The sequence below is a fragment of the Eremomyces bilateralis genome (genome assembly GCF_010015585.1).
Source record: "Eremomyces bilateralis CBS 781.70 unplaced genomic scaffold P152scaffold_26, whole genome shotgun sequence".
In the NCBI taxonomy this organism is placed as follows: Eukaryota; Fungi; Ascomycota; class Dothideomycetes; order Eremomycetales; family Eremomycetaceae; genus Eremomyces; species Eremomyces bilateralis.
In genome coordinates, this window is record NW_022985092.1 from 164,136 (window position 1) to 181,468 (window position 17,333).

Consider the following 17,333-nt stretch of genomic DNA (forward strand, 5'->3'; position numbering starts at 1 on the left):
AAAGCATCCTCCCCATCACGCGACGATGGCCGATAGGCGAAGATTGGATATGAGGAATAAGGGCTCATCCCAGTGCCCAGGGGCGAGCAGAAATCCAGGTTTTCCTGCCCATTGTTGTCAATGCTCGACACCGAGCATAGAGTTCGGCAGTGCGCTCGGTGAACAATGCAATAATATTGTTCTTATAATTTAGATGAGATACGGCGTCCAAACTCCAATGGGACCGGTGAGATGTCTGTTCGCGATTTTGCATGGAAAAGAGTGTCGATCCTGCCTCGGCATTTTGCGGTGACAATCTACGGGCTCTACGTACATTCCATGTCCTGTTGTCTACGAATCCTGATGGCTGGGATCGATCCCATCACCCATGTCCAGTGTCCACGCAGGGGAACCATTAGGTTATAGGTATTAGGTACTCAGGAGGCAGGCCATCATGACTTCAGGTTTGGCTTTGACTGCTTGAATCTGTGCCCGAGAAACAAGTGAGGTTATAGGCCATCTGAAGATGAGTTGTTTATATAATACAGATATAGCGGCTCATTACCTCTTGGAAAAAAAGGTCTGCTTCTAGTTTCCAAAGGAGCGGAAGTATACGTCAGAATCATCGTTTACTGTCGTCCACCACCACTACCTATCCTTCAGTTCAATCTAATATAGCGTCACTTGGCTGGCGCTGCCATCCGCAAAGGTCTCGGAGAGGAACAAGTAAATTGGAGCGATGTTTCCAGAAAGCACTGATGGACTTTAATAATCGAAAGTCCTAGAGAATCGTTTCCACCTTGTTCAGGCATTGCGCCTTCTCCATACCGGCAATTTATGAGAGACCTGAAGAATTGATATTTGTGGACACTGCAACTACTAGTATGTACATGGAATCTGTTAGTTAGTTATTTGTAAACATTTCGGCAAATATGCGACTGCTTCGATTCTAGGACGGAATCCGGTCCGCAGAGGCGCAGAGCAGTCTGTTACACCACACTTCGCTCTTCTCCAGGAAGCTCATGCATCTCCAAACCAACATCATAGGTCTAATATCCGTCAAACATCTGCAAACTGGACAGTAGGATCATCCTGCAGCACCTGCTCACGTCTCACGAGACTAAGGTTACGAGATATCTGCATGGCTACTTCTTGAGTCTCTTCTGCGGCCCCATTCGCTCATCGGGAAAGTCAATCCCGCAGCCACACGCGCCCATTGGGCGCTCCCCAACTCCACGATGTAGTTCTGACCCGACTAAGTTTCGTAGCGCAATACCCCATGCAAAAGAATGTCGCATGGAAGCTTTTTCGAATCGACTTGTTTCATCAGACGATTCCGCCGGGGCGTTTGGTGATGTTTGCAGTAAGCAATCGACAACTCGACATGTGTTTGAAAATTGCCATAACCTCCTCCTGCATCCTGAAATTCCTGATATCCGTCTCGTCGAAGTTTCAGACTTTCGAGCTCTGTTTATGTGTATGTATTATTGTGATGAGCATAATACGAGGCCTCAACTTATAATACGAGGCCCAAACTTACAATGTGGAGCTTGAGAAGATCTCAATGTCGTTTTTCTCTCTCAACCTTCCGAGAGAGGCGAGACTTGACTTTTGGGAGACTTGCTTTTGGAGGCTGAGTCGCGTTCTCCTCTCATGGGGCTCATCCTACGCCGATCTTTTGCTCCACAACCTGCCAAGTGTCAAGTTTCAACCTCAATCTACGGTTCTTCACCTAATAGTTTGATGTTTTAACTAGCCGCATCTAACTGACTATGCAGTTCTAGGGGGAGCTTGTGGAGGGAGTTATGGCCTTATCCCCAACGACAATACGAAGTGCCCATAAAAGTGACAACGAATCGTCGCGCTACGTCAATCCAATCTTTGTTCCAGCGTGTCGGGTTGACCCTATGGAGATTTGATGGACTAATTAAGAAAGTGGAAGCACCACGACATGAAAGGAAATCAAAAATGGTGACCCGAACCGAGCGGCTCGAGAGTCGAGAGTCCTGAGTCGAGAGTCCTGAGTCGGGAGTCAAAAGATGGCTGTGATAACGATTTTACATATCCTTTCTCATCATCCTGCGGACCTGAGCCATGCGTCTGTATACAACTCCCCAGCAGCGGATCTCTTGGCTGGGTCCCACTGCAGCAGTTTTCCCGCGAAAGAAATGAATTCCCTCTTCTCTTCGAGGGCTGTTACCGACTCCTCCAGGCTGATTGATGGCATCTCCACGAGGCCCTTCCAGTTACCTAGTCATGATAAGGATTCTGTATGCGTAGGTGTACAGGGGGCTCGAAACTCACTTTTGTCCCAAAATGGAAATCAGTGAATTTCCGGGAGGTGAGCAGAAGCAGGGGGCAAGCAATCTAATTCTAACAATAACTAAGTTAGTTAGTTAGTGCAGTATGTGATTAACTAGTGAAATTCCAGTTTCGCTGACTAGGTTAAGGCCAGCTTCAGAACCATCACGTGATGCCCCTTATGGATATCAGTTCAACTGGCCTTAACTGAACAAGGGCCTTCGACCTCGATGTCACGAGCTTGTAGCCTTCATCCGCATGGCTGGCTGCTCGCTTGCCTGCAGAACTACTACTGATACCCAGAAATATTGATCCAGAGATAGTGAAGTTCGGGTATGGTGAGTCCAGATATGACTGTACCCAAAAGGTGGTGGTATTGAAAGATGATGATTGTCGATTGCAATTTAAAAGAATGCTCAGCGTTCCAAAAAATATTTTACTCAATTGTCTATCCGCACCACCAGCTTTTACTGAGCCATAGAAATTCGTCATTCATTATATTCCATCCTATCACAGCAGTCCCGCTTTTCGTCATGCTCAATGACACAGCTGGGAAAGGTGTCTTTGGAGGACTTACCTGTCGAGTTCCAACCTGTAGCCCACGACACCATGACGAAAGCCCCCAAAAACCGTCACCCCCGACAAAGCGGGCTGGTCTTCAGTCACTCCCTTCCATTACTGCGTCGGAGGTCGGTTCCTAATATCAGAATTTTCTCCCAGGGCTCAAAGCCACATCAATCCACTACAGATCCATCCGATCACAAGGTTATCAGTCTTGACTTCCTGGAGTACGAACAGCGCCTGGGAGGAGCTCATGTCCACGAGGACGGGCTGCGAATATCAAGGTACTACAAAGGAGCAAATAGACCGACTGCCGCATCCATACCTGCCTACTGGGGATGGTTACGGGCTACACAATATCAAGCGGTAGCTGGAAACTGGGTAATTCTTTGGTCCAAGAACATGGCGAAGCGGTAAATTATTGTTAACGCTTTTGATGAAGAATAAATCTGACGTGTATAGCAGGTCAGTTATCGTGTGGAATGGATGCCTCGGTGCATTATGCTCTATCTTTGGCTATAACTGAAGCAAGATGGTGAGCTTTGGCAGGCACTGGGATTTCTCTGTGAAGGGTGGCTCTATAAAGTCCGGTCAGTTACCAGAAAGGCAGATAGAATAGCAGTAGTCAATATCATTACGGTTATCAATTCTCTAAAGTCTCGAAACCTTAAATCCTTGTTTCTATCTGGCCATTTGACTTTGATTGTGAGCCCACTGCGAATTGAGATGTCTATAGTGAGCACGAGTCCCCTAGCGGCCAGCCACCACCATCCTAAGGGGACGAAAGCAGAAAATAATATTGCTGAGTAGCACTTCGCTCTTGACGTGCTGCACCCCACGTAAACAGCGAGTTGTATTAACAGACCTAACGAAAGTGAAGAAATTGCAATTTCTTATTCCCAGAGGTAAAGTTTGGTATGGATATAAGGGAACAACTATTCCGTAAAAGCTTTCAAACTTACGCGATGGAGATGCCCAACCAATCCACGGCTGCCGGAATCCGAGAGGGCAGTTATTTGAAGGCTGGGCACGTTTTCAATGCCCTTTCTACGGACTAGGTATCATCCGGAACCCCAGCTTCAAGAAACGCGTTAGCGACTGATCAAGCCTTTCTCCTTCAGCGTTTCCTTGTTTCCATGTTGCTCTGTACCAGGTACTCTCGCCTCAATCCCTCCTCGTACCAACAGCCGTACCACCAAGAAATTCGGTACCGTATAATCCATATGCTAATACCAGCTCTTCGCCAGGTCGATGGGAATATCCTTGAAGCAAACCCTTGGTCTGATGATGGTGGGCAGCGGGGAGACGCCGTACTGACCGTTGGCAGGCGGTATGCGGGGGCGGGGTCTCTCCATATTGCATCGTCTACGGTGGTTGGGGGAGCCCTGCTTCCGGCTCCTTTGACTTAGCCCAAGACTTTGTACAGGTACTACACTTGCTGCTGCTGGTGCTTCACAGTATCGCAGCAGGAGAACGCCTAAAAGCGACTAGAGGGTACAGGTACCTTACGAATACATGAGACATGTTCATGTATTCATCGGTCTGCGGAAATCGCGGCATCACGGGGAACTTTTGCTGCATGAAACCGTGAGTCTGGACACTACTGTCCCGAAGCCCTGTCATATGCAAGTCAATTCGATGTACCAATACTTCAACCAGCATTCCTTGTCACATGTATCTCGGCCATCGGCATGGACGTCGTCACCGTCCGTAGTCACTGTACATCGTCCAGTGTCCTCTGCGCTCTGAGTCTTCCCCGCCCCCTCACAGCCAGCCGTCATCCCCAGACTCGTAGGGTCCGCCTCCGGACCCACGGGACGACATGAGATACTATCAGAGTCCTGTGCCACAAGCAGAGCGAAGCGAGCCGAGACCATCATGGGTGGTGGATCCCTGTTTGATCTGGGGGGTCAGTTAATATATCAGAGGTACAGGACAGCCAGGTATTCACAATCCTCGGGGGGCGGAGGCGGGGTGGCTGCTTCTCATACAGAGATCGTGTTTATTTAGGGTGTGGCCAATCGGAGGTTAAAGAAGAGGCCTAGAAGCATTGTTTCGCGACTGTGGTTGCATTAACAGGAGAGGATAGATTGATATGATCGTGGAGAAGAGCTGGGAATCGCGGCAGTTGCGCGTTTTATGCGTCGACACAGGATCATGGGCTTGCGATGAAAGCAGGGACGATTAGGGTGAGCCCGGACTTCATGCCGATGGAAGACATCAGCTGGTGACCTGGTCGGCGTCCTCTTCTCTGAGCCGTTCCACATTCAGCTCCCTTTGCCTGTGTTGTTCATTTACTTTCGCGATCCATGACTTGATCAATATCCACAAATTGCACGATTGGCTCTTCCCCGGATGTGCGTATTGATGGTGCACATATCGCGTGGCCTGCCGTCTACCGGGATCATCCTACGCCTCAGGTCTCGGAACCAAGAATTGGCTATTGAATCCAATCTATCGATGAAAAGCTCCGAGCGGTCAGGTGAAAGGCCAGTGGATCCAGACAGGCAACGTTCCTGCCTATCGATATTCGTTGATCGACATTCTGACTCCGCATGGCGTCGGCGACAGTGCGACATGGGCATATGCCCTGAGATCAGCTTCACGATAGACGGAAAGGATGTCGAAGGGGAAGATCTCCAATATCTTCTACATCTTCGAATCTAAGTATCGTCATATGTCGGCGCCCAATAAACGAGGGAACTGCGCCGCACACGCCTCGGGTTCTCGAGGTTGACCACTTCGATTCGGCAATGTTCATATATTCTACTCGCCTCGCTCCCTACCCCATCCGTCTACCGCGCCGTGTATCCCCGTTACTAACTTTGGAGACACCGACGTAATTGCAAACTATATGCGAACAGACACATAGATTTTCCCTCGGCCTTGCGATGTTGCCAATACGGATTTTGAATATCCGCATTTCCGTTACGGGACGGAACGAAATTCTATGCTCGAAATTCTTGGATTGGTGGTCTAGAGCAGCATTCGTACGTGTCTCGGTTTGCTCTTTGACTCATCTCAGCTCTGAGGATTAGTTATCTCAGCCGTAAGCATCTATCAGGGTTAGTAGAGGGATATACAATACCCATGGTCTGGTCCATATGCTATGGCCACCGTAAGTACATAGCAAGCTTGAACTCCGCGCTTCTACTACCCGGAAACTGGTTCATTGTTCCTCTCAGCCGTATTTGATATAGAAGTCTTTTACTAAGCGTCAATTTGAAATCATTGTCTTTCTTTGGCCGGCTGCCTGCGCGCACTGTGTCCAATTATCCCGTGCGACGGTTCTCCCGAACCTCCACGTCCCGAGTTTCGTGCACAAGTCGCCTCCCAGCCGATGGAACACTGTCACATCGACTCTCGCAGCGGTACGCACAAGGCAATAGCCTGGAATGCATTGACAGCATTGTTTCTTTTCTAGCTCTGTGACGCCCCCCTCGTGCTATGGCTCGTTCCGGGATTTCGGTCAGTCTGATCACAGTGATACGGGAGCATCAGCAGATGCGGTGCCCCTGTTTGGGACAGATCGCTGTGCGCTCTGAATGGTATTCGGATCAACCATTTGGTACGGGAGTGCGTAAGAAATAATGACGCATTTCCTGTAACCATCTTCACTAGAGACATCACCCGCTAGTGATCAGTTGGACTATCTCAATTCAGCGTCTGTATTCCACGTTCCCCGACCAGCTAGCCTTCCGCGCCATCAAATTCTCCGAACCGCGTCCCGATCCATTGCTGCCCAACCTTGCCGCGCAGGCTGCATGCAGGTTTCATGCCGGGGAGATGGCTCAAGTAGCACAGGTGTCTGTCGTACCCGATGCTTTGCGCCACGACGCGCGGATCTAAACACAAGAATGGTTGGAGGAATATGCTGTGAAATGCTTCGAGAACTGGGGAATATGTGGCTAGCCTTGAGCATTCGTTTGGCATTACCATAAATGGAGCACTTTCCCGTGGTGAACTGATATGGATGGACGAGGTGGTATGGAAATAATGAATGGGGTTTGGGGTTTGGGATTTGGATTGGTAATGGTGAACAATGGTCTCTTGATAGACTAGAACAGTAGTCCCGGAGAATCATCCTGTGTAATAGGTAGCATCATCATTGAAGTCCACATCTGGCCCAGTTGACCCGCCCCATTGCGCCCCTGGTTGATATTGTGTTTGTGTGTCGTCTGCTCCTGAATCTTCATGGCCTGAAAATTCCCGTTTCTGCACTTGCTTGATCATCACGTCCAGCATGTCTCTTTAGAACGTGAAGGAACTGTTCTTGGTTTTCCCACGCTGAGAGACCTCCCGCTATTCTGTTTTTATACACTATTTGTTTCAATAGCAGTGTTTAATGCTTGGGGCTCCGCGGGCTCTATGGACTTGCTCGCCGCAGATATGATTTTGATGCCGATAGGGCCAAGCGAAGCAAACTCCCCTACGTCACTCTAATAGGATTAAAAAGGGGCTGAATGGGTTGAATGCATTTGGTACGAGTATAGCAAACTGCCCCGTCACTCCGGCAAAGGCGGCTGCCTACAGTCCCAAATACAATTTCATACTCGGCGCATAGCCATTCAATAAGTACCACTTGCTTGGACACATGGACTGCCGCCAATGTGCTGAAAGTGAAGACCAAGGGAAGGAGCCTATAGGAGAAATGCCTTCCCTAGAACGGTTCATGAACAGTAAATCCCAGGAATAAGAGCAGACTAAGACAGCACAGCAGCGTAAAATGAGAGACCGAAGACGATGCAAATGAAATTAGTCATAAAATGGACGGAATGAAAACTCTATGAGGAGCCCATGCGCTGGGTTGACAGGTCCTTTTGCATTTACAAACCCAAGGTCACTCGTGTTGGTTATCTCGTCTTCCTACTAGAGGACAGTCGAACAGAACAATACCAAACTATACTAGTTCACCAGATCCCATGGTATTGATACCGCATCTGAAACCCCGGGATGTTGCAAATCAGGCATTATCAAGTTTGTTTGGTCTTCATCCTGAAGCAGCAGTATCGTCGGTTGTCTATAGGGTGAGGGAAGGCAAGGCTTTGATGTCAACAGTGAACAATAGCGGAACTTGAATAAATGGGATATTGAGTTTTAATCAGTTAAGAAGAAGAACGAAGATGCATAATGCTTGGTAGAGCATTCGTATATGAATATGGATATAATTAATATAGACAGACCTCAAAACAACAGAACATTGGTCACTTTCAATATGGATAGTTGAAGACATCTCAAATGCCAACTGTAGAGATTTCCACTACCACAATCCCAATCTGCCTTTAATACCAATAGTAATGAAGCCTATTTGGCAGTATTGTACAATAGGAATCTCACCTTTTCAAAATGTAGGGGTGAACAATGGTTGAGACTCCATCTTGATATTGAATTGTGTGTGTAATAAACAACTGCAACTGCAGCTGCAAATAGCTGTAGCACTGTTATCTCAGCTTGGGCTCAGACGTTACCCAAGCCATGACCCTGGTTAAGCTAAACCGTAACCAGATTAAACCCATGTTTAGCGTAAATACTACTCACGTGATTGTAACTGTCTCGTGTAACGTCTGAGAAACTTCAGAGAATTTTCTGTGGAGTCGTACATGGTGATAATTGCTAGAAATAATGAGATTGTGAATAACATCATATGGAGAAGTTGAGTGGGCTCCAAAAGTTGATGCGATATAGATAAAGGTTTGTTAAACCATCCTATGGCTTTTAAATCTCAAATTTCTAACTGTTAATTCTGTAACTAGCTTTTTAAAACTACTTGTTGCGTCATCTGTCGTACAGGTTCACTCTCCAGGTCATCTTCCATGCGACTGAAGCGCCGGCGAGGCCGCGCCCATCGATGTGAAACCGCCCCAAACAAGAATCCTGACTCTGCACAATTACCTCCTATCGAGAAAACGATTGAAGAACGGATATTCATGATTGCAACGACACCAGAGAAAGAGTTATGTTCGGTACTGCAAGAGTTGGTTAAGGCCTGTCTGATACGAAAGAACATCATATACCAGCATGATCTTATCTTCCACGGTTTGCAGCGACTCCTGGGTGGTCGGCTCCCACGTATCAACCAGGTTCGGGCTCTTCGACGAGTTGTTTTTCGGCATGGGGATACTATTATCTCTGCGAAGACTGGTTTTGGGAAGAGCATCATCTTCCATGCTATCCCAATCTTTATTGGCAGAATTGTCATCCAGTTGATTCCTTTAAGCAAGCTTGGAGAGGAGCAGAAGAGGTCGATTGAACAGTTACCAGGGGCCAGGCCTTCCCTTGTTACAGCGGAGACTAAGCGAAGGAATCCGAACCTGTTAAAGGAGATTGCAGCTGGGATATATACCCATATCTTGATGGGTCCTGAGCAAGCAGTTAGCGATGAGTTTCGTGGTTTGCTGTTAAGCCCCGACGTAAAGAATAGGATTGGTGTGGTTGCAATTGACGAGCTCCATGTTATGGAGCAATGGAAGGAATTCCGGTTGGAATATCTCAAAATCAGGGAATTACGACGGTACTTACGTGCTGATACCATCTGGTTTGGTTGTTCTGCCACTTTGAACAAGGCCACAGAACAAGCTGTTATCTATTATGGTGGTTTCTACGAAGAGACACACCATGAACTGCCACTCAAGATCATCCGAGTCTCAATCGATCGACCTGATATCTCACTTAACATTTTGCCCATTAAGAGAGGAAAGAGCAAGGCTTACCAACGGCTATGGTTTCTAGTTGATCATGCATTAGAGCATCCAACTAGTAGGACGGAAGACGACCTCCAGCGAATCCCGAAAACGATTATCTTTGTAGATGGACTTCAATCGGTAGCGAATATCTCTGCATCCTTAGAGCGGCATCTCTTTGTTCAAGGGTTTGAACCAACCATGGTTCGGGATGCAATTGGTGTATATACATCGAATACTCCACGATACGATCAGGACTTGCTGTACGATAAGATCAGATCCCCATGCTCTTCTCTTAGAGTAGTTGTTGCAACTACTGCTCTTGGAATGGGTATGGATATTCCTGATATTATGGTGGTTGCTCAATGGGGACTTCCAATCGGCCATGATCTCGGTGATATTTGGCAGCGGGTTGGACGGGCTGTTCGAGTAAAGCAGGCAATCAATGGGATGGCTTTTATATTCCTGCCATACTATGCGTTCGACTCAATGGGACAGGATCCTGTTCAAATGCCTAGTTCGCGTAATAATCAGCCATTGTCTCAGAAGAAAAGGGGAAAGCGGAACACAGTCCGGTTACCGAATACCACCCATTCACCATCGCCATTATCGCAAGGCGATGGAGCTGAGTCTGACTTCTCTGAACAGTCTGATAATACCGAAGCAGCCAGTCAAGAGAGCTCGAAATTAACTGTCCCAAAGTCTAAGAAGAGGGACAAGTCAGATGGTCCACCTCTATGGACTGTTGATGAACTTCAGCATAGGGCAACCCTCCCAATAACGATCCGTTCTCTTGCAAACGCGCCATGTAGACGGCAGGTATTCCTTACGGAGTTCAATGAGGACCAATGCGAGCCAGATACTACCCCCATTCGAGCAGACAAGAAGGTCTGTTGTAATGGGAAGGAGTGTAATCTGGCATTGTTCCAGTTGCCACCAATGCCTGATACTTCCCTTAAGTCTACCAAACCTGGCCGAGAGACTAAGGCAGGTATTGCGCTGCATCTATTGGTTATATGGTGTCTTGAACAGGTGGAATCGATCTTCCCACGAGCGCAGCAAATGATTCCAATCCCAGCTGGGGTGATCATTCCTCAAGAAGCGCAATGGGCTATTGCTCGTATGTATACTTGTGTGAAGAACTCAACAACGATACCTATACCAGATCGGGAGGCATTGTTACCCCTCTTTGATATCGAAAACTGGGAATATCGGAACGTCCTCCTTGACGATTTGTTGGTATTCCTTGTCCAGATAGTTCCAGCCGTATACTCGAAGCATGCCGCGATACTAGAGGAACGAAAGTGCAAGAGGAACCTGAAGGCACTGGCCGGAAAGGTTACAGAGGCTGCTGCTCAAGATTTGGGGAGTAATCCTCAAGACTTGAGTATTATACCTAATCCCACTCTATCTAAAGAGGAAGAGGTTGCTCAATATGTCCACAGTCGTCAGTCGGCAGATGATAGGGATGGGCTCCGGGTTATCATGCATAACGAGCTACTTGCGCAGAAGCTTAATGAGTATCGGGAAACATTCAAACCCCGCCATTGGCCCTCGTTTTCATCACTGCCGGAGATATCGGAAGGGTCGCAGGAATTAGGAAGCTCGTTTGTCGTCGGAGGGGAGTCATCGTTCGTATCGCAATCTAGCGTTAAGTTAGATTCTGGTATAGATAATAAGACTACAATCCCCTCGGATATAAAAGCTCCTATACCTGTTAACATCCGGTCGCGCAGCCAAACGCCCAAACGAGCTACTCAAGATTCTTCTTCGGGTATGCGCAAGAGAAGTCGGACGCCGCTTAGGGAAGTATCTGGAAACCATGAGAAAGGACAGATCACTAGACAAGATAGGCCGAATACGCCTAAACGAGCTGGTCTTCGTACTCATGTACAGTTGACGCCAAAAGGGAGGGATCTATGGGGGAAGAGTGGTAAATAGAAGAACAAAGATTTGGAGGTGTTTTGGTTGGGAGAACTTCGGATAGCCCTTTTCAGACTAGTGTCCTTTTATTTCCAGATTTGTACCAACTTCAAAGGAAATGAAGTGGGTAGGAACCAATTGAATTATGATTGTATATACATCATCTTGTAGCTCTTAATAAGAGGATTCCAGCAATGTTATCATCTTTGAAAAACATTAAGGATTGGTAGAGATATTATAGTAAGACACACCTAAACCTGCTAGATACTAGGCTTTTATCTACACATTGACCCCATTCCATACTCAATATCCCCCAGGTTGTGCAGCACGAGGCACCCTAGTCTCAACTATGAATTGGTTAATGAGCGACGGGCTCAGTAAACCAGTTCGAAACTAGGCCTTGGAGACGAATAGTTTCGATATAGAGGGCTTCGAGGGATATAGGTGAAGTGAGCGATAACGTAGTCAAAGAATATCATAATCCTCAACAAGCCCATCTTCACAAGCCTCAGTGTAGGTAATTGCTGGTGAAGTCTCAGAGTTATGAGGATTTAAATCCATCTCTTCGTCAAGGTAAGGATCAGCCTGGGGGATGATACTAGAGCGGACTGGTATCCGATTGTTGAAGGAATTGACCTTTTGTTCCAAGACCTCAGCACCAATCCGGAAGATATCAGGTGCGTCCCAACCAACAGCATCGCGAGGTTGGATAGTGAGCAAAGGACTGCGTAGATATAGTTGAAGGGCGCGACTGAAGATATCCCGTTGATCGGCTTTGGTTGTGTGTCGATCGCTTTGGGTAAACCCAAATGAGTTTTCCCATGCCCCACGAATCTTGGAGAAGACATTACTTAATAATGCGACTCTACCAAAGGTTTTGTCTGCATTATGTGTTGAATTCTTCAATAACTTCATATCAATCTTGTATGCGCAATTAACGTGTTCAAGGGCTAGGTCAATACCCTTGAACTGGCCTGGTTTGCCATGTAAATTCACAAGACTGGATGAGAGTATTGCGTCGCGGAGAATCTTCTCTGAAACGCATTCAGATAATATCCAACGAAGATGGAGCATTTCATCACCATACTTGTGCTGTCCAGTTGCGTGGAAGATAACTGCAAGTGGGTCGATTAAACGGTCAATCCAGCCGATGTCGCCATTCTTGACTGCTTTACGCAAAGAAAGGAAGATGCTGATCAACTGGACAAGTCGGCAGAGACTTCGAAATTCAAGTCCATATTGTGTCGTGTCCCATGCCTCTAGAGAGAATGCCAGTGTGCAGACCTCTTTCATTGTAGAGATAAGTTCTTCTGGCTCCAGGTTCTGGATAATTAGATCCAGTTTCGAACTTGGACTGGAATCTTCAAGGAATGCCTTTTGGATATGTCCTCGTCTCGTAAGAACATGATACCATAGCATCAAGACACGAGCATAAAATGATTGCTTGAGCAGGGGGTCAAACATGTAGAACTTTGGGGATTCTCGAGTATATCCTTTTCGATCCCAGTAGATGATATCCGATAGAAGCGTTGCATCTGATGGTAGTGAAGGCTCTTTATCCGACGGTAGTGAAGGCTCCGTATCAAAATGGATACGGACGATCGTTAGGATGAGATTCATAAGGACATGGAACAGTCCAGATGGACCTAACATCCATCTCCGTCGGTCAAAAGGTAGAATAGCATTCTTCTGGGCCTCCTTTAGAGTACGGATATGTTGGGCTGTTTTCTGGTCTCCAAATACCAACCAGAGACGGTTTGTGAAGTCTTCGCTTGGTGGCTGGGATTGGAAACCCAACTGTCGGATCCAAATATCTTCATGAACTCCGTAGGTTCCTTGGATTGTTCCTTCATCAAAAGGGGCAGCCCGAAGATGATGGATGTTTGTTACATTCCCACCCGCATGTAAACGGTTGATCTCTGGATAAGCAGGGACAGCAGACGGCTGTGATTGGAAAACCAAGTCAATACTTGTAGAATGAACGTGTTGTAGGGCCTCGTAGACTAAGTGAATGTCTATACTCTGCTTTTTCTCATCATACTTTAAGCCATCGGCTTTACAGATGTCTTTAAAAGAGAGAAGTTGGGAAGGATCGAAACTTGATTGGAATAAACCTTCATCAGGCAAATATGGGTTCTCAACCAACAGGCATGTTGTCAGATTCCGCATAATATGGGTTGAACCAATTGTCTGCTCGCGCACAGTATCTTTGAAGTTGAAGTTATCATAAACAAGGACTGTCTTTGGCTTTTTGGCCAGCATTGGGAGGCGGTTCTAATTAAAAGTTAGAAGAAAAGATCTAACTTATGAAATAAACCAACCTACCTTCGCCTTGAGTGCCATACCTGAAACCTCCTCATTAATACTTTGGTATGTCTCAGTGAGCCCAAGACCAGCAGCTGTATCCACGACCCGCCGCTTTGTCCCACTAGAGATCATATATAACCCCAACTGCTTAGCGTATACATTTGATGTGTTCCGCTTACGACTCCGGCATGCTACTGCAGTCATCGTGTACATTTGCCCAATTGTCCCTTTTGAAAGAGTCTCCCTTTGATCTGGTTCTTGACTGCGACAGTTTCGAAGAACTAGATCTAAACAGCGGTACCATTCCGGTGCCCCAGTCTTGATAACTTTTCGGACATCTTCAAGGTCGATATCCCATTCGTGGGCGGTATCAGGATCGAAGGTATCAAAGTATTTGTATTCGGCCAAGCCATCAAGTTCTTTGAGGAGAGGTTGCCAATTATGGCGGCTTGAAGGGTGATGCCCAACAACCTCACGGATTTCCTCCTCTTCTAAGAGTTCACGGAATATTCCAACCCTTGTAGACCTCCCTAAGGTACCATGGTGCTTATCCGATAGTAACCAGGCGCGGAGGAATTCTTTAAACGTGAACCGCTGCTCTCGCCACAGATACAATGTTTCGCGCAATTTATCAAATGGTTGAAGTTTTTTTTTTCCTGCAACACGCCGAATCTGCCGATATCTAGTAGGGGATCGTCTTAGGGAAGGGCGTTTTGGTCGGGGAGTCGAACCTGAGGGTGAAGACGAGGTAGAGGGCGAGGATGATAAATATGTCTCATCTGGCGGTATCGAAGATAACTCGCTGGAGATGAAGGGTGGGGTCGACATGGTGAAAGGGAAGATGATACGTTCTTGGACTGTGGAGTGGTTGGATTGGTCCTGAAACTTGATGAAATGTAGAAGTCAAGGGGTAGAATCAATTTGTGAAAACAGATTAGCGATAAACATTATGTATCAAGCACACTTAGCGATAGGAGTTCTCTCACCTATTTCATGATATGAAGCTGTACACCTCCACACAAATTATGCAGACGTCTCTCAGACGGCAGTTGTACCAACTGCCTTGATGGAATATGATTGGTCAATATTTAGTGGCACATGCTAAAGAAGAGGCTGGGCTTTAATGGGTATAGCGGATCCCCATAATGGCCAGGGGGTACCATTGCCGCCTGAGTCCCAACTGAGATAATAGCACTGCAGTAGCATACAATATGGTATTAAGGCATCAAGGCGACGAGCTGCATCATCGGCGAACAAGCTCCAAAGTTAAGGGACATCCACAGGGAGCTCACAACCAAAGAGGAGGATTAATTCTTCACGCCCACTGTTTCTTGTTCATGCATTGATGCAAACAGTTACCGATAAAGACTTGCTAGAACAATTCATAGCCGTGAGCCCATCATTATTGCACCGGAACTTGTAATATAGCCTCCACATCGCCCAGCATGGACATCGTCCAGGCCGTCTCAGGCTACATCTCCAAGATGATGTCGTCCACGGACAGCAGCGGATCTGGATCTGCGAAGATGAAGATCCTGTTGCTTGACAGCGAGACTGTAGGTTTGTTGCTCTATACCCTCGAGCCTCCATGCTCATAGCTAATTCCCGCTTAGGTTGGTATACTCTCGACCGCCACGACACAATCCGCTCTCTTGAACCATGAAGTGTACCTTACAGAGTACGTGGAGACCAGCCAGGCGCTTGAGATAGGACAATGCTTACGGAAATCATAGTCGCCTCGACAACCAGGCGCGAGAGAAGATGCGCCATTTACGCTGTCTATGCTTCCTTCGTCCTTCCCCCGAGTCAATACAGCTCCTCATTGATGAACTACGAGAGCCAAAGTACGGAGAGTACAACGTTTGTATGTGCATGTTATACACCGGAAGAGAACAAAGGCTAAATTTCCTAGACTTCAGTAACATCATCAAGAAGTCCTCGTTGGAGCGACTGGCCGAAGCGGACGACCATGAGGTGATTCGCGCGGTTCAAGAATACTTTGCCGACTACCTTGTCATCAACCCCGACCTGTACTCTCTGGACCTGTGGTACCCTCAAAATCGGATATGGGGAACCAGTCCCGAGCTATGGAACCCGGACGCCTTGCAACGATCGACCGAAGGGATTCTAGCCGTTCTACTGTCGTTGAAGAAGAAGCCGCTGATACGATACTCGAAAACGAGTATGCTTGCGAAGAAGCTAGCTACAGAAGTTCGGTATCATATGACACAAGAGGACCAGCTGTTCGACTTCAGGAGACCGGACACCCCTCCAATATTGCTGATATTGGATCGAAGGGATGACCCAGTGACTCCATTACTCACTCAATGGACATATCAAGCCATGGTGCACGAGATGCTAGGTATCCGGAACGGCCGTGTGGATCTAAGCCATGTTCCAGAGGTCCGCCCGGAGTTCAAGGTTAGGCCCCAAACAGGGTATATTCGGATGGATTTCTGACCGCTCGAATAGGAGATTGTCCTCTCTCAGGATCAGGACCCCTTCTTCAAGAAGAACATGTTCCTCAACTTCGGAGATCTCGGAGAAAACGCTAAGGGCTACGTCGAGCAATTTGCATCGAAAAGTTCGACAAACCTCAAGCTGGAATCCATAGACGACATGAAGCGATTCGTCGAAGATTATCCGGAATTCCGAAAACTCTCGAGCAATGTGACGAAACATGTCACGTTGGTTGGAGAGCTTAGTCGAAGAGTCGGGGGAGAAAACCTCCTCGATGTTAGCGAACTGGAACAGAGCCTGGCATGCAACGACAACCACAACACCGATTTGAAGGTATTTTAGCAGACCTTGGCCTAATATGGCGTTTATTCTAACCTAATTAGACATTACAACGCCTCATTCAAGATCCCGCCGTCCCCGCATCCAACAAGCTTCGCCTAACCGCGATATACGCCCTCCGCTACTCCAAACACCCATCCAACTCCACCCCGATGCTCCTCGACCTCCTCAGCGTGGCTGGAAACCTCTCCCGCTTCCGCATTGCCCTCATCTCCAAGCTCCTCACCTACCACAGTTCCCTCGCCCCCGTCCCCGCATCCGCCGGCGTTTCCGGCCTTCCCGACCTCTTCCAATCTACCAACCTCTTCTCCAGCGCCCGTGAGCGCTTCCGCGGCCTGAAAGGCACCGAGAACGTCTACACCCAGCATTCACCCCGCCTGGAGAGTACACTGCAGGAGCTGATCCGCGGCCGGCTCAAAGAACAGCTGTATCCCTTCGTCGACGGCGGTGGCTCGACCAAGGACAAACCCCAGGACATCGTGGTCTTCATGGTCGGCGGCGTCACGTATGAGGAGGCGAAGATGGTCGCGCAGATCAACGCGAGCTCGCCCGGCGTGCGGATCGTGTTGGGCGGTACCAGCGTGCACAACAGTGAGAGTTTCCTGGACGAGGTGGAGGATGCGGTGGATTCGTGGCCGGAGGCGGCGAGAGGGGGCACCGCGAATGAAAGGCTGAGGAGAGAAGTCGGAAGGTGAGGCGAGGATGCTGGTGGCGGGGTTTGATGCTTGGGGCCTCGAAATGGTTATGGTGTATGAACGGCATGTTATGGTCTTTAGTGGCATA

At 47.8% G+C, this 17,333-nt stretch overlaps 6 protein-coding genes across 6 annotated transcripts; 4 read left to right on the top strand and 2 right to left on the bottom strand.

The window, feature by feature from the left end:
- Window positions 1-1,725: 1,725 nt before the first annotated feature.
- P152DRAFT_461688 (uncharacterized protein) lies at window positions 1,726-2,350 on the top strand. The gene is made up of 2 exons (XM_033680181.1): window positions 1,726-2,229; window positions 2,284-2,350. Exons 1-2 carry the CDS (start codon window positions 2,019-2,021, stop codon window positions 2,307-2,309), a joined length of 237 nt encoding a protein of 78 aa, XP_033530900.1. The 5' UTR covers window positions 1,726-2,018; the 3' UTR covers window positions 2,310-2,350.
- A 195-nt stretch (window positions 2,351-2,545) lies between these two features.
- Window positions 2,546-3,476, top strand: P152DRAFT_516874 (uncharacterized protein). The gene is made up of 2 exons (XM_033682974.1): window positions 2,546-3,254; window positions 3,307-3,476. The coding sequence occupies exons 1-2, from the start codon at window positions 2,821-2,823 to the stop codon at window positions 3,365-3,367; spliced, it is 495 nt and encodes a 164-aa protein (XP_033530901.1). The 5' UTR covers window positions 2,546-2,820; the 3' UTR covers window positions 3,368-3,476.
- A 521-nt stretch (window positions 3,477-3,997) lies between these two features.
- On the bottom strand, window positions 3,998-5,157 carry P152DRAFT_461690 (uncharacterized protein). The gene has a single exon (XM_033680182.1). The coding sequence runs from the start codon at window positions 4,719-4,721 to the stop codon at window positions 4,461-4,463; it is 261 nt and encodes an 86-aa protein (XP_033530902.1). The 5' UTR covers window positions 4,722-5,157; the 3' UTR covers window positions 3,998-4,460.
- Window positions 5,158-8,906: 3,749 nt separating this feature from the next.
- P152DRAFT_364648 (uncharacterized protein) lies at window positions 8,907-9,806 on the top strand (the record flags this gene model as incomplete). The annotated part of the gene is made up of 1 exon (XM_033675411.1): window positions 8,907-9,806. A coding segment is annotated over one exon (900 nt), but the record flags the coding sequence as incomplete, so codon positions are not given.
- Window positions 9,807-11,714: 1,908 nt separating this feature from the next.
- P152DRAFT_516876 (uncharacterized protein) lies at window positions 11,715-14,763 on the bottom strand. Its single transcript, XM_033682975.1, has 2 exons — window positions 13,770-14,763; window positions 11,715-13,718 (listed from the first exon to the last, which is right to left on the bottom strand). Exons 1-2 carry the CDS (start codon window positions 14,577-14,579, stop codon window positions 11,910-11,912), a joined length of 2,619 nt encoding a protein of 872 aa, XP_033530904.1. The 5' UTR covers window positions 14,580-14,763; the 3' UTR covers window positions 11,715-11,909.
- Window positions 14,764-15,196: 433 nt separating this feature from the next.
- Window positions 15,197-17,245, top strand: P152DRAFT_403678 (Sec1-like protein; the record flags this gene model as incomplete). The annotated part of the gene is made up of 6 exons (XM_033676716.1): window positions 15,197-15,307; window positions 15,365-15,429; window positions 15,485-15,615; window positions 15,664-16,172; window positions 16,224-16,544; window positions 16,595-17,245. The coding sequence occupies 6 exons, from the start codon at window positions 15,197-15,199 to the stop codon at window positions 17,243-17,245; spliced, it is 1,788 nt and encodes a 595-aa protein (XP_033530905.1).
- Between the last annotated feature and the right edge of the window lie 88 nt (window positions 17,246-17,333).